This window comes from Thermoascus crustaceus (genome assembly GCF_041956765.1).
Source record: "Thermoascus crustaceus strain CBS 181.67 unplaced genomic scaffold VTN00scaffold_6, whole genome shotgun sequence".
In the NCBI taxonomy this organism is placed as follows: Eukaryota; Fungi; Ascomycota; class Eurotiomycetes; order Eurotiales; family Thermoascaceae; genus Thermoascus; species Thermoascus crustaceus.
This window is the reverse complement of record NW_027192532.1, coordinates 1071940-1087043: the sequence shown is the minus strand read 5'-3', so window position 1 is coordinate 1087043 and position 15104 is coordinate 1071940. Positions and strand designations below refer to the sequence as shown.

General features: G+C 51.5%; 6 protein-coding genes across 6 annotated transcripts; 4 read left to right on the top strand and 2 right to left on the bottom strand.

Annotated features, from left to right (window-relative positions):
* Nucleotides 1–140: 140 nt before the first annotated feature.
* Nucleotides 141–1850, bottom strand: VTN00DRAFT_8712 (uncharacterized protein; the record flags this gene model as incomplete). Its single annotated transcript, XM_069435592.1, has 4 exons — nucleotides 141–629; nucleotides 695–922; nucleotides 1006–1592; nucleotides 1700–1850. 4 exons carry the CDS (start codon nucleotides 1848–1850, stop codon nucleotides 141–143), a joined length of 1455 nt encoding a protein of 484 aa, XP_069285522.1.
* A 339-nt stretch (nucleotides 1851–2189) lies between these two features.
* VTN00DRAFT_8711 (uncharacterized protein) lies at nucleotides 2190–3541 on the top strand (the record flags this gene model as incomplete). Its single annotated transcript, XM_069435591.1, has 2 exons — nucleotides 2190–2541; nucleotides 2823–3541. 2 exons carry the CDS (start codon nucleotides 2190–2192, stop codon nucleotides 3539–3541), a joined length of 1071 nt encoding a protein of 356 aa, XP_069285521.1.
* Nucleotides 3542–4539: 998 nt separating this feature from the next.
* On the bottom strand, nucleotides 4540–6268 carry VTN00DRAFT_8710 (uncharacterized protein; the record flags this gene model as incomplete). The annotated part of the gene is made up of 3 exons (XM_069435590.1): nucleotides 4540–4587; nucleotides 4661–5264; nucleotides 5514–6268. The coding sequence occupies 3 exons, from the start codon at nucleotides 6266–6268 to the stop codon at nucleotides 4540–4542; spliced, it is 1407 nt and encodes a 468-aa protein (XP_069285520.1).
* A 594-nt stretch (nucleotides 6269–6862) lies between these two features.
* VTN00DRAFT_8709 (uncharacterized protein) lies at nucleotides 6863–7587 on the top strand (the record flags this gene model as incomplete). The annotated part of the gene is made up of 2 exons (XM_069435588.1): nucleotides 6863–7036; nucleotides 7171–7587. The coding sequence occupies 2 exons, from the start codon at nucleotides 6863–6865 to the stop codon at nucleotides 7585–7587; spliced, it is 591 nt and encodes a 196-aa protein (XP_069285519.1).
* A 1683-nt stretch (nucleotides 7588–9270) lies between these two features.
* On the top strand, nucleotides 9271–10755 carry VTN00DRAFT_8708 (uncharacterized protein; the record flags this gene model as incomplete). Its single annotated transcript, XM_069435587.1, has 1 exon — nucleotides 9271–10755. The coding sequence occupies one exon, from the start codon at nucleotides 9271–9273 to the stop codon at nucleotides 10753–10755; it is 1485 nt and encodes a 494-aa protein (XP_069285518.1).
* Nucleotides 10756–12502: 1747 nt separating this feature from the next.
* On the top strand, nucleotides 12503–13666 carry VTN00DRAFT_8707 (uncharacterized protein; the record flags this gene model as incomplete). The annotated part of the gene is made up of 2 exons (XM_069435586.1): nucleotides 12503–12728; nucleotides 12849–13666. The coding sequence occupies 2 exons, from the start codon at nucleotides 12503–12505 to the stop codon at nucleotides 13664–13666; spliced, it is 1044 nt and encodes a 347-aa protein (XP_069285517.1).
* Nucleotides 13667–15104: the final 1438 nt, after the last annotated feature.

Here is a 15104-nt window from a genome sequence, read left to right as displayed (position 1 = left end):
ACCCTTCGCGCACTCTATCACTCGGATAGACTCATGTATGGATACTGAGCAACGAAGTTAGCAAGAATAATCTAAGTCACGAAAAACTTTTTCTCCTCCTGTCCTGTTCCGTAGGTATCTGGTATCGGTATTGCAGCTTCCTAAGTCCTCTGCTGTTTCGCTTTTCTCGAATTGTCGGGACTATTCTGTGCGTTGCGTTTGGTACCGTTTTGGCTCTCGCTTGCGATGAAGTGCTCGAGCATCGATGACAATTGCTGCAGGATCTCTTTCTCTCCAATTCGGACCTGGATGGCCATCTTCTGCCGCCGTGACGATCCCTCCAGAGGCCCAGAGGCTTCGGCTTGGCTCAATCGCTCCAAAAGCTCGCGGTCCTGCTGAATGGTCGTGGCGTAGTGCGTCTGTCTTTTCTGCACTGCTTTGAGGAGAAGATTGGCTTCCTCCAAACCCAGAACAGGCTTAGGTAGCTTGTTCTTGGATTTCAGCTGCTGTAGCTGTTGAGGAGTGAGATTCAGCGTCTTGAGAAGTGCCAGGAGTTCATCTGGGAGAATGTCCGCCAGCGATTCCTCGGGAGACGGCCTCGGGATGCTGTATCCGTCATCGAGAAGTTCAAAGTCGTCCAGAAGTTTAAGCTGCGACAGATGTCAACATCGAGAGCACAAAAACATAGAAGCAGATCGAGGAAGGAAGAAATTACCGGTTGTTGAGTTTCAGGATCGGCGCTTTCGAGCCCCGCGGCTTGGCAAACAAGGTCCAAGGACAACTCGACCACATCGTAAGGCGCATAATTGTCGGTAACATAACCGTATCTTCTGAGGAGGTCCGATCGAGGGATCTGGCCATAGTCGTTGAGAATCTCGAATCCCGCGTTAATGGGCTTGACTGCCTTCATCACCAGAAAACCTTCCTCCTGAAACAGCCGGGCCTGTCGGAAAAAACAAACAAAAATCTCAGTCGACCCATCCCGATAGCGCAAAGACGGTGGAGAATAGAAAAGTGGAAGCTCACGTTGTTTCGGTCGCCGTCAGCATTCAGAAGATCGGCCAGGGGAACCATGCCTTTGGGCAACTGCTCCTCCTCATCGGTCACGTACCCATCTTCGCCATCGCCCTCCTCGTCTTCGCTCTTCTCGATGTCGAATGCGTACGCCATGATGAGGGAACCCATCCTGTGGGCGAGGTGGAGGATGGCTTGTGAGCCGGCGTCACCGTCGTACGAGGATAGCCCACCAACGGGCGGGAAGAGAGAGGGGTTTGCTCGCACGATCGGAGCCACCATCTCGAGGATGGACTCTTCGGCGCTCTGCTTCCCGATCTTGTCGACAATGGCACTGCCCTGGAGCTCAGCGAGCTCCGAGTCCGACCAGAACATCAGGGTGTCGAAATTGACCGGGAGGACTTTGAAGTAGGCTGACCAGGAGGAGGCCTCGCCCAGGAGGTACTCGTAGATCATGACCACCATCAGGGAGAGCCATGGCCCCAGCTCGTCCAGATCCTGGGAAATCAGGTCCTTGAGCTTGGAATTCTGGACGGTGAGAACGAAGTCGCGGGGGATTGCGAACAGTTCTTCACCGTCGAGGATGTCGGTGCGAGCGACTATTTGTATGCAATTCGACCTATCAGACGGGGTGTCCATGGTCTTAACAGAAAAACGCAGAAAAAAAAAGCCAAAACAGAACGACCAACAGAATCAGAAAACATACCAACGCCTCTCCCAGCTCCCTGGGACCGCAGATCGGCCACCTGGATCTTGGGATTGATCCTGACGCCGGGCCTCTGAGCCAGCCAGGCGATAAACTCGTCCGACTGACGCTGGAAGCTGCCAGAGTCGGGAAAGTGGGCAGCACTGGACATGGTGGAGAAGGGAGGGAAAAAGAACGACTGGAACACTAATATTACACGGGCCCGGGAGCGCTTCAGCCGCAGCGAGCTGGACGAAAATCAGGGGATTGTGGAGGGAAAAACGAACTGGCAGCGCTTCAGGTGCTGGTGGGCGAGGAGTTGGTGTGGACCGTATAGTCCGTGCTCCCGTCGGATAAACCTGTCGCGGAGCTGCCGCCCAGTCGGGTGAGCCGCCAATCGATAACGCCGTAGATAATGCAAAAAAGCCCTATGTCTGCGGCGACACCAGAACAGCTCTCTGATATTTACTGTTTATCTTCTATTTAACCTCTGGATGAAAAAGACCACACCATGATCGCCATCGGCCTCGAGGGCTCCGCCAACAAGCTGGGCGTGGGCCTCATCCTGCACCCTGATAATGGCGGCCCCGCGCAGGTCCTCTCCAACATCCGCCACACCTTCGTCTCTCCCCCCGGCGAGGGTTTTTTGCCCAAGGACACGGCCCGGCATCACCGGGCCTGGGTCGTCAAGCTCGTCAAGCAGGCGCTGAAGGATGCTGGCGTGGGCGTCGACGATGTCGACTGCATCTGCTACACCAAGGGCCCCGGCATGGGTGCCCCGCTTCAGAGCGTTGCCATCGCGGCGCGGATGCTGAGTCTGCTGTGGGGGAAGCCATTGGTGGGCGTGAACCATTGCGTTGGACGTATGTATCAGATTTGTTCTCTATTCTTTATTTCTATATTATATCCTATGTTTTTTACGAGTACATCTGTTGCGCTTCAGTCCCATTATCTTTTCTCCCAAATCTGCGTCAAACCTTATTTACCAGTCCAAAAATACCGCTATCATATCTACCGTGTACTGGACTATGACTATATCAGACGCTCAATTCTTTTTTTTTAACACAACGGGGAAAATACAATGATATTATATTTATCCATACCATGTCTCTAACATAACATACTAACAATAAACAAAAAACAGACATCGAAATGGGCCGCCACATCACCGGCGCCCCCAACCCCATCGTCCTCTACGTCTCCGGCGGCAACACCCAAGTCATCGCCTACAGCTCCCAGCGGTACCGCATCTTCGGCGAAACCCTCGACATCGCCGTGGGCAACTGCCTCGACCGCTTCGCCCGCACCCTCCACATCTCCAACGACCCGGCCCCCGGTTACAACATCGAGCAGCTGGCCAAGAAGGGCAAGAGGCTCGTCGACCTCCCCTACACCGTCAAAGGCATGGATTGTTCCTTCTCGGGCATCTTGGCCGCGATCGATGCGCTCGCCGCGCAGTGGGGTCTGGATGGGCCCCAGAGCGACGAGGAACTACCCGCCACGGACGCGGAGGGCAACCCGCGGCCCACGAGGGCCGATCTGTGCTTCTCGCTCCAGGAGACGGTGTTTGCGATGCTGGTCGAGATCACGGAGCGGGCGATGGCGCACGTAGGGTCCAAGGAGGTGTTGATTGTCGGGGGCGTCGGGTGCAACGAGCGGCTGCAGGAGATGATGGGGACGATGGCGCGCGACAGGGGCGGAAGCGTGTATGCCACGGACGAGCGGTTCTGTATCGATAACGGGATTATGATCGCGCAGGCGGGGCTGTTGGCGTATAAGACGGGGTTCCGGACGCCGTTGGAGGAGTCGACGTGTACGCAGCGGTTCCGGACGGATGATGTGCTTGTGAAGTGGAGAGATTAGCTTTTTTTTTTCTTTGTCTTTTTTCTTTTATTATTTCCTTTTCTAGTTTGTTTATGTTAGGGAACTGTCTTCTTTGCTATTTCGGGGTTCGAAGTCGCCTGTAAGGGATGGTTGGTTATTAACATTCATGAGATAAAAAAAGAACAAAAGCCATGGAAATGAAGTCATCCGATAGACTGATCGATAAAAAAGAAATAGTCCGTATGATCGACAACATGGATAATTAAAGTCTCCGGTGAAAGGAGATTAAAATGTGTCAGACGTACATAGCCTCAAGTTAAATAGGAGGCTAGGTTAGGAAAGGACAGAAAGTATACAGAGCAACGCGGTACATGCAGCCTAGCAAGAAAACTGTACGGGAGGGGCTCCGTCTCAGCTTCCGCCCCGCCTCCTTCCTCCATCAAGCATGTATGCATGTACGGTCTTCTACATCAAGACAACACCGGGCAGGAAAGAAGAAGCTTGTACTGCAGAGTAAAGTACTGTACTATGAGGTATGAATGTGGGAAATAGAAATAACCCGAAAAAGGAAGGAAAAAATCCATAATCCAGTCAATCATTATTCCCCTATAAGATGCTAACGCCATACGCATCTGACCCATGTGCCATGTCATGCCATTCCATGCTTGGCCCATCCGTTATCTCATCTCGTCTCATCATCATCAACGTGTCTCTTTTTTAATCGCCATCGTCGGTCGGGTCCCAGATAAAAATAAATAGATCCATCCGTCTCCTCTCCTGACAAAGTCATGAAGAAAGTGGAGGGAGGAAGTTGAAAAAAAAAATAAAAAGGGGTGAAAGAAGAAAGGGGAACAACAATCAGCATGACATAATCTTTTACCTCTAAAACAAAAACCAACGAATAATGATGATGAAAATCATCAGAACTGCCCAATTGTTTGAAATCCCGGGAAGCTTGAACTGGCCAGAAACAGCCACCCGAGAGAAAAATAGAGTCCAACGTGTCGCGTGCTTTCCTTCCGTCCTTCTTTTTACTACTACTCTGTTATGTCGCCCGTAGGTTTGTACAATATCGTCGTAACGTACTGTGAAAGAAAAGTATCAGTAAATACTGCTCGACAAAGCGACAGACTAGCGAAGAGCTTCATGGCAACCCACTTTCCGTTTGTATCTTGTCGTCACACTCGTGGCCAACACACCGTTCTTGATGCTGCTCGTCGCTAAGTGGTTTAAGACAGTATGATTAGGATAGTTGAGGACGCTGTTGTCATCCTTCATCGGGGTGGTGCCGTTCAAGATCGATTTGCCCAGGAATAGAGGAAGGCTTGGCGGCGCAGGTGCGTCGGCGATGATATTTGCGGCCCGCTGGTACGCCTCATCTTCCTCCTCCTTGTCTATGTCGGCAAGGAATTGAGGGATGATTTGGCGGAAATCACCAAGAGGGATTTCCTCTTCCGGCTCCTCCTTGTCAGATTCATCTCCGACGGCGCGACCTGCCGGTTCTGGACCGAGTATTTCAGGAGGAAGAACCTGTGGCGGGTGGACTCCTGGTGGAACACCGGCTTTCATACCCCGAACACTCTCACGACGTTGCCGTTGAACTTCATCCGGACTGATTTCGATATAATTGACGAGATGATTGGTGAAATCAACGGCTGTGGGAAGGTGGTCCGAAGCTCGCATATCGCCGTCAACAATAAATTTGAGGTGGTGCGTTCCAGGACGGAGGTTTAGAATAGTGGACATAGTCCCATCATGTTCACTGTTCGATACATCGAAAAATTAGCCTTTGATCATTGATAGGTAAACCCTTCATTGAGAAAATTTCTGTTCCAAGACAGAATGGAAATGAAACAATACATGTTGTATCACAAACAGCTGGAATCGCGAACATGGTTCAACCCAGGAACAAGTTGAGAAATAGCCTCAGATAGGAATTGCGTGTTCTGCATGTGGAACACAAAGAAAAAGCAACTGCATGAAACATGGCACTAAGCGGGACGCCACATACTTCCTGTGTAGCCGGAACTTCTTCTCCCAGTTCACAAAGGTTCCGGTGACGTATACCTTCTCACCGGGACCCGTCCATTCGATGGCTGTCGGCACTGCTCTGCCTACACCGCTTATGGCGTAGGGCTCAAGTTCGTCCGCCACATCATCCTCGTCGGCCGTGGTGCTACTCAACCCGGGCATGTCTCGGGCTGCGTGGCCGCTCGACCTGTCATAGGAGAGGGATTCGATCTGCGTGTCCGCCGGTGCGATGATGGGGGAGCCCGGGGTGACGGTCGCATCGCCAATTGGAAGAGGTAGTCGGGGAGGGCGCTGGAGGTGAGAAGATGCGCCGTAGTAGGTATTCAAAGGCGGGCCGGAAGGTGCTACAGACGGATAGGGATCGCGCCGCGATGCAGAGCGGGCGGAAGAGGGAACCTGGACAGGGTTGGATGGATCCTGTGACGGGATGTCCCTCGCCCGTGCCTCTGCCATTCTCACATCGCGTTTGCCCTGCCGATCGAGGCTCCGTGCCCCCGAGTCGGGGATGTTGCGGAACGGCAGGCGTTGTTGGACGGGTGTCTGGGGGTGGGCGGCTGGCTGGCCGGTTGCGCTCTCTTTGGAGGCGGAGGGGTCTGCAGCGGTCGCCTTTGCGCCAGAGAGAGCGTGAATTGACGTCCGTCTGTCTACCCTCCGATCGCCAGCTGGAGCGGAGAGGTTCTGCGCGCCGGGGGTCGGGGCGGCTCCCGAGGGGCTCTTGGAAGGATTGTTGCCCATCGCAGGCGGGGAAATAGAGGGTCTGGGAGATGGCGGGGAACAGGATCCGGGGCAGGTCGAGATGCCAGCATCAGAGCACCGGCCTCACGGGGAGGAGGAAAGGAGTGGACTGAAGCCACGTATGCGAAAGAGGCTGGAGATGCCAGCAGCAAGGAGCATGAGAGAGTCGTCGGGGCGGAGATCGCGATACCGCGGCGATGACGACGTTGACTGGCCTGGACGCCGCTGTCAGGTCGAGCCGCCGAGACCGTCCGCTTAGGGCTTAGGGCTATCGGCTGGACGCCCGCCGTGTTGATCTCTCGGGTTCTGCTCGTCCGCCCCTTGGCACCGCGCTGCTCTCTGGCGGACTGACGATGCACGGTTGTCCCTGAGGCTCGCGCCGTCTGTGCTGGCGTTCTGGTCTTCCCTGGCGTTGGAGCAGCCCCGGTGTCACCACAGGAAAGTCGTCTGTTCTCGTGCTGCCAGGTACAGCTCGAGTTAGCCTGCTTTGTGGATCACCCCCGTGCCTATCATCTGTAGCGCCCTGCTAGCAAATGCTGGAGATAACATTGATGGTTTTCACAGTTTACCTTCTGCGAGTTTGCTTTCAGCATCATGGCTACAACCACAACTATCATTGACACACTCTCCTACGCTGTCTACCCCCTCTACCTCCTGGCCAGCGGTCTGCTGTCTCTTCTCGGTATACTCGCCGTGCCATTTGTGCATCTGGGAAGCTACGTTCTGCATCTGGCCCTTCTTCCCTTGCGGATCCTGGCTATGTTCGAGGTAAGAGCTTGAAGTGCCATACTTTCTAGTGTCGTGTCGCATACGTGTTCTTGAAGTGGTTACCAGCGGAAGCACCCCTCTATCATCTCCGTAGTCCAGGTTCATGGATGACAGGAAGCTTATTTTTTTGGCAGCCACTATATATATTCCTCGGGATGGCCATGTTTATTGGCATCACTGCCGGCCTGACCTTGCACTTGATGTCTGTCTCCATCGGGCGGGTGCTGCAGCTCTCAGAAGCCAGTGGTGTGTCTAGTCGACGCAGACATCCAAGACCCTTGCAAGATTTAAAGAAAGCCGCCAGTCTTCAACCATGGAAGCCATCGCAGTATACAAAGAAGACATGGTCGTTTGATCGCAACGAAGCCAGACGTTCTCCAGGCTCGTCTTCTGCCAATGACCAGAAGACGTCCAGTGACTACTACGCAGAGTGGACTAATAGCAAGGACCGGAAGGCGCTGGACGATGGCGGCCTATTCCCAAGCACCATTCTTGAAGAGGAGGATGATAGCCACGGCTCAGATGATTCTGAGAATGATAAACGGCAATAGGAGTTTAATATCGCATCCAGTTCCCAACTCGTGGTTTTTCATTTACTATTTGGACGACCCTGGATCTTTATCAGTTACGGCAGTATCTCAGTTCATGTATCTAATGTGCCCCTCTTCTGAAGGGGCTTAACTCGACTGCTTAATATAACCGGCCGCTTAATGTTAAGTGACTCGGTGACATCCACTAAAATCATCCAGCTTACCATGGCCTTACAAGACATATATGCGACTTGTATACATAATAGATCCAGGTCATTGGTAGCTTAATCCACCGGAAACCATGAGATCGGCCCATGATAGTGTCAGGATTTCTAGACGTGCTTTATGACAGTGAATTCCGGAATTGCCGAATTTGCACCTTGCAAGATATATATGTACGCTGAAAGTGACGTACGGGAGTGGGCCGCTCGAGCAACTCCAGACAAGAAACAAACGGTCTCCGGAACGTCCCGGGGCCCCCTTCGTCTCCGCAAAAGCGATGGATCCGTAAGTTAGTAGTGTGGACTCCACGTTTGAGCGGCTGACAGTTGTTCTTAAGATGTTGACATCAATCGATGACGACTGTGTCAGGAGCCGCGTTGCATCTGGGCCGCGTCATTTAGTCGTGATGTGCAATAAATCCACCTTGGTTGCGGTGACCGCGGTCCATGGATACGGGCGGAGTTCATCGGACGTCAGCACGCCCACGACGAAAGGTCGGTCAAACATATTTCAAGACAGGTTCTCGAGATATCTCTGCGGGAAGCATCATATAAAAGGTCACCAGGATGATGCATCCGCGCCGTTTGGGCGTTGCTGCCGCAGGGAGCTCTGTGCGGGTTCTTCCTCAGGGGTTCAGAAAGGCTAAAATCGAGATATGCGAGCGAGAATAAGCTTGTGGACGGTTCCCTTATCGTGATTCGCGGGTAGTGGGGCTGTGTAACTGTGCAAGATCTTCATTATTTATTTCCACTGGTCCAGCGGACACGGTATTCAAGCGGAACGGAATGTGGTGTTGAGTCGCGCTGTCCCCTCCTTGGCTTGACACAGCCTGCAGAAGCACGTTTGTGTCTGCATGTAGCAGATCATCGGAATGTAAGCTTCTCCTGTAAAGGTTGAGAGCCGCAGAGAAGACGCCACGATGCCAGCTTTTCACGTACAGAGGAGTGGTGGACTAAGCTGCGGTGGAGAGCGGGAGCGTATTGCTACGAGCTATTCCCTCTGCGGCGGCCGTCGCGGGTCGATCTCCATCGGTTTCCCTGGGCCACGAGGTGAAGTCACCAATGTCTTATGCCCAATGCCGTCAGCTTTCCTTTGTCTTGACCCTCTTGTGCCTCTCGTCTTCTCCGGTCTTCACGACAGGACCTCTTCTTCCCTTATCTTAGCGGCCATTCCTCCTCCTCGTGGCACGTCCTTAATACCTTGGCCGCATTCCACGTCTACAGGATAGGGGTTTAAACTGTGGAACTGAAACAGGCCGGTTGGGACCTCAGGCAGCTCCTCTGGTCCCTGAACTTACGAGTTTTCCTTTAGCGGTCAGACGTCTATAATATTCTGCTTGTCAACTGTTCCCAGCGATCGCAGTACTGCCTCAGGGGAGGCGTGATTCTCTGTCCTATCTAACGGGGTACTTTTGCCGTGAAAGTGTCCACCGCCGTCGTTTCCGCTTCCTAATTGTGCCTCCCCGACATGATGATAACACGGATGCCCTCGCGATTGCGGACGCTGCTTTTCGCACTGATACTCGCGTCCATCTTCTCGTGGTTCTTGTCGCGATGGCGGTACTCGGCTGAACTGGAACGGGTGCAGTCGTCGAAGAATGCCAACACGCGGGTCAATAAAGGGGACTCTGCGCTGGGAACCCACGAGCTCCAGGGACACATAAATTTCTGGCGCAAGTTACAGCCGCTTCTTCTCGAGTACGAGCCAGACTGCCAGCCACCGGAGAAGTTGGGAACGGCGCCTGGGATAGGGTTCAAAGCGAAGGACCCGGAACCGCGACCGGAGATGATCGAGATGTACTTTGAGGACGTTATGAAGATGAGGAACGCACATAGCGACTTTGTCGATGCGATCAAAACCGATCCGCCAAAACTACACTACACTCCTGGGACGAGGGGATTGGTTTCGACGGCGGGAGGCTCGTACCTACCGGTCTTGGTGATCTCGCTGCGGATGTTGAGAAGGACGGGCTCACAGTTGCCTATGGAGGTCTTCCTTGCCGATTCAAACGAGTATGAGGAGTATATTTGCGACGTGGTCCTCCCGTCGCTCAACGCGCGATGCGTGGTGCTCTCGGACATTCTGGACGCGATTCCCCAGGTGAAGGAGATCGAGAAGTACCAATTCAAGCCCTTCGCGATGCTCTTTTCCTCGTTCGAGGAGATACTGTTCCTGGATGCGGACGCCTTCCCGCTCGCGAAGCCTGAGCTGCTGTTCAAGAACGAACCGTTCCAGTCGAAGCACATGATTACCTGGCCCGACTTCTGGGCCTCTACGGCCTCACCGTTATACTACGCCATTGCATCTCAAGACGTCCCACCCATGAACATCCGGCAGTCGACAGAGTCCGGAGAGGTAGTGATATCGAAGAAGACACATCTGAAGACCCTTCTCCTCTGTACCTACTACAACTACTGGGGACCGAACTATTACTACCCCTTGCTCTCACAGGGTGCGCCCGGAGAGGGTGACAAGGAGACCTTCCTGGCCGCTGCAACCGTGATGAACGAGCCGTTTTATCAGGTCAGCGAGCCTATTCGTGCCATTGGACACCGCACGGAGGGTGGCCTCGCTGGTTCCGCCATGGTCCAATTCAATCCCACAGAGGACTACGCATTGACCCAGAAGGGTGAATGGCGCGTCAACGGCTCGACTGCACCGTCTCCCCATGCGTTTTTCATCCATGCCAACTTCCCAAAGTTTAACCCAGCCACCGTATTCACCAAGCAGTTCGTCAACCCGGCGTTCGAGGATGATGGCAACTACACCCGTGCGTGGACCATTCCTGAGGACACGATCCAGGCGTTCGGCTTCGATGCAGAGAGGCAGTTCTGGAAGGAGATCATGTGGACTGCGTGCGAGCTGGAAACCAAGTTCCGGAGCTGGAGAGGGAAGACGGGCATTTGCGACGGCGTGAAGAAGTACTGGAATGCCATTTTTGCGACAGGGAAGGATGACGCCGTTTAGAGGATGAGCATAGCATTCGGCGCAACATCTCCCTTCCTCAATACGGCCGTGAGGAACTCTATGGCCTTGATTCTCTTGGCACCTTTGGACCTCGATTCTTTTACGAGAGTTCTCTAGGGTACCCCATCAATCGAGTCGTTCGGTGTCAGTCTGCGTAACCGATGAGTCCACACGAAATCCATATGCTCCTTCAGCCAGAGGCAGACTCCATCAGAACCCCACGTGCAGACACCTGATGGTGCTAATTTGGGGACTATAGCCATATAGTTCCAAGCGCTTCGGGAGTGCGTGATGGATCACAGAAATACGGAAATCTAGGCCCAGAGTTCCAATGGCTCTCCAGCAGAACACCATATTTTCAACAACCAGAGTCGGATCGCCGGTAGCTTGACTTGCCCATCCTTATCAACACAAACATCTCTCCGATCTTGAGAGAGGATTGCTTTGCTATGAAAGAGATTGAAAATGGGCCCTTGCTCTAGTTTCATTCTCGACATCAACGGGATGGATAAGGATATTAAGGATATCAAGCTTCCGTTCCACGACCGGACGCGTCACGTGCAATTGTGCCTGCTCAGCAAGCACTACACCACCTATCACATTTCCCCGTCACTTATCGCACTTGACAATATCAATCCACATGGAGACCTATATACCGCTGACGACATCTATATACTGACATGTCTGTCTACAATCAGACAGACTGTTCCTCTATGCGCCTCACTCGGACCTTATTCTTTCAGATCCGTCGCACCCTGAATAGATTTACAATGTATATTCATGTATAGAAGAGTATATATATGTACCACCACCATTAGAGAGATTTCGCCTTCGATTTCCCATCCCATTTCGTCACCTAATTTCATTTTAACCAGCACCCGTGTCTGGCGCGGCATACTGTACTGTACTTTTATTATTGCTACAGCATATATGCTTATATACTGCACCTTGTGTCGTCTCGTGTATATGTCAAGATAAATGAGAGGATCTGATAGATTATATTCTATTTTCTTATTAGGGGATTATATTTGTCTGTTACGCCTACCTGAATAGAACACAGTCATTGGTATCATGAGGTGATTATCATCAATCATATCAGCCCCCGACGGCAGAGCACACACCTCAGAAGACAAGGGAGGGTTTCTTAGAAAACTAGAAAATCAAGAGCAGCATGAGGCTACGCCACAGACAGACCTTCTGGAAGCATGAGTAAAGGCGCTAGAGTCATTCAGTCAGGTATGATAATACTCCTCATATAGCTCCGTTAGGGAAATCTATGAGAAGACGATGCTTCTTCTTCATCCCAGAAAGTTTTAATCGCAGCCATCTTTCTGCGTTGCAGAGTTAAGAAAGTACCTTTTAGTATTGGTCACGCTGAGAGGTAGGTAGCTTTGTACAGCATGACGTCAGGCCTCGTCGTAGCTCCGTGTCTTTAGACATACACGTGCCGGGCAAAAGTATGTTCAGGTCACAGGTCACGAAAAGTAAAATAAAATACATCTTCCAGCAATTATGTTGTCGATTAGTCGATAGACTGAAACTAACTGCACTATACTGTGCCAATTAACTAAAAATGGCCAATATATCCGATGACATAAACGAAAAGTAAGAACAAAAGAACAAGTGCGTACGTGCTATACTATAGAGGACTGACGCTAAAGCTCTTTTTTTCTTCTTTTTTGTACAAAGGGCAATAAAATACCTTTCCAATATTCGATTCCATCGTTCCTTATGGCTTTCACCAGATATGGGGACGGGCCGTTCACGACCGGTCCATGTGACCTACGCAGATATCGGACATGAGAACGGATCTGTTATACTCTACTGCGGAGGCCTGTTCAGCAGCCGCTATACGCTTGCCCAGGCTGATGAGCTGGCGAAAGAACATCACGTTCGACTGATCTGTCCTGACAAGCCGGGGGTGGGCGGATCGGACGCTGTGGATTTGGATCGGAAGGTGAAGACATGGTTGGGTGGGTGTTCTCTTTTCTTTCTTCTATTTTTGTTGCATTGGAACGGTATTTACAGGCCCATTGAATGGGCTTGTAAAAAATCTAATTCATCTTTTTTCTTTCATCTTTTTTTTTTCACAGATATCGTACAAGCCCTGATAGACCAACTCCACATCAACCGCATCTCCCTAGTCGGCCACTCCTCCGGCGCAATCTACGTCCTGAACGTCCTCCTCCACTACCGTCATATCCTACACCCCAACAGGCCCTACGTGGCACTGATCGCTCCGTGGATCCATCCATCTCACAGCGACAGTCTCCTCCTGGCGACCGTGGCCAAGTTCCTCCCCGACTGGCTGATCCGTCAATGGTACCATGCCAGTCACCTGGTGACTCGTACGACTGGCAGACCGAACCTGGGACCTAGCACGGTTCGTCCGGCCGTGGCTAGTACTGCGAGCAGCAGCGGGAGTGCTATGGATAGTATGAGAAATAGTAATGACGACAACGATAGACTAGGACTACTCACGCGGGCCATCGACGAGAAGATCATGGAGTATGCGCTTCTGGAGAACGTCGAAGGGATCAGCCAAGAGGCGCTTTTCTGTCTGAAGCGGGGGCCCGATGGCCTTTGGGGTGAGGGCTTGTGGGAGGATTGTGATGGATATGTCTCGCTGCTTAGGCATCGAGAGGCTGAAGCCGCAGCTGCAAGAACCACACACCGTCAAGGTCAAGACGACCACGACGACTCCAAGCTAAGAGTGGATGTTTTCTTCGCCGACTCAGACGGACATTCGGGAAAATATGGGTCGCGGTGGTTCGATGACTGCTGGAAAGGAAGTACGACGGGAGACGACTTGTTTTGCTATAGAAGCATGACTGTACCGGAAACGACACATGAGACTATCATGAGGCCGGAGTCTGGAGTGTTAGGTACGATATTTTCGAGGATTGAGTGAGTGGCCTGAGGATGTGTGCGGTGTATTTATACCATGGCTTCTTTGTCGTTTAGAGGATATTGTTACACAATAGTTAAATATTTACTTTCGCATATATAATAAGAGTAAGGAGAAGCAACCACAGAGACGAAAATTTCGAGAAACTTAACAATGGATGCGAATTCCTAGTTGACAAAGCGCTTGACAACAATCGCTATACCCTGTCCAGTGGAAATGTCATTGATATCATCGACCTCTTGACTGTGTATCAAGTATAGACCACCTCAAATACCGCAACATAATTCTATGGAAAAAATAATTCAATCCGCTGTTCGTTGCAAAACAGTCATTCACCCCCAATCGCATCACATTCTTCATCTCCACTTAATGCTTCGTCGTAGACCGATTCTTCGCCCCCGTCGTCCCATCATGCCCTCCTTCCGAAGGATGCGGCGCATGCCCGCCCGTCCAACGCGCCGCGGCCCTATTAGGAGGAGAAGGACTTTGATACCTGTACTCTTGTTTCTGCCGGGCGTGGGTGGCGTTCTCGTAGTCGTCGATGGGTTCGTCGTCGCGCACGCTGCCGGAGACCTTTTTGGGCTGGACCGCTGGGGAGGCGATTGGTTGGGAGGGCATTGTCGTGTTGTCGTGTTGTCGTTTTTGGGAAGTGAACTGACTGTGACCTCTGTTGGAGTGTGGAATGGAAGTCTAGATGGGATCAATTGAGATGGGAGGTGGTAAAAGTACCTAGGTAGGTAGGTAGGGAATGAGATAGCTTCTGAGGTATGTATGTACAGTATTAAAGTACCTGACCGCTCGTCGAAAAATACCTATAATGGTTCTTTTTTCTGAAGCAATTTATTAATATCTCAAATCTAAGAAATAATAGAGTATCCTCCTATGCTGTGGTCTGTGGGTACATGTCACGTTAAGTTCTTGATTCCTGTCCAACACGTCATGGTGAAATACTTAAGTATCTTTCTCCACAGAAAGACAACTACCGTTGACGGTTTATTAGAAATAGTAGCCCACCCTTTCCAAGAATCAGGTCTGAAAGACGAATTAAAAGTTTTTGCAACACTGTTATTAGTCTACCGAAAGTAATGGTTCAAATTCTTGTGGGGGGAGGGGGCGGAGACTTGTACAGTACAACATGCTCTGTATATGCTTCCATATCTGCTACTTTTAACAGTTAGACACCTTCCAGCGAGTCTTTCCTTGCCGGGTACAATCGTTCATAACGCCAAAAGAATAAGCTAGACATTTGGCACTAATAAAAAAAATGCATATCAAGCACAATGCCTCTCTTGTATCTGACTTTAAATACAGACCACTCTGTAACCTCCCCACTCATGTACTGTACATACATAGGTACCCAGAAGAGGGAAGAATAGAACCATCGCTGATACCTTCCATATTTAGGACAACGGTAACTGCAGGTTTGACATAAACCAGACAA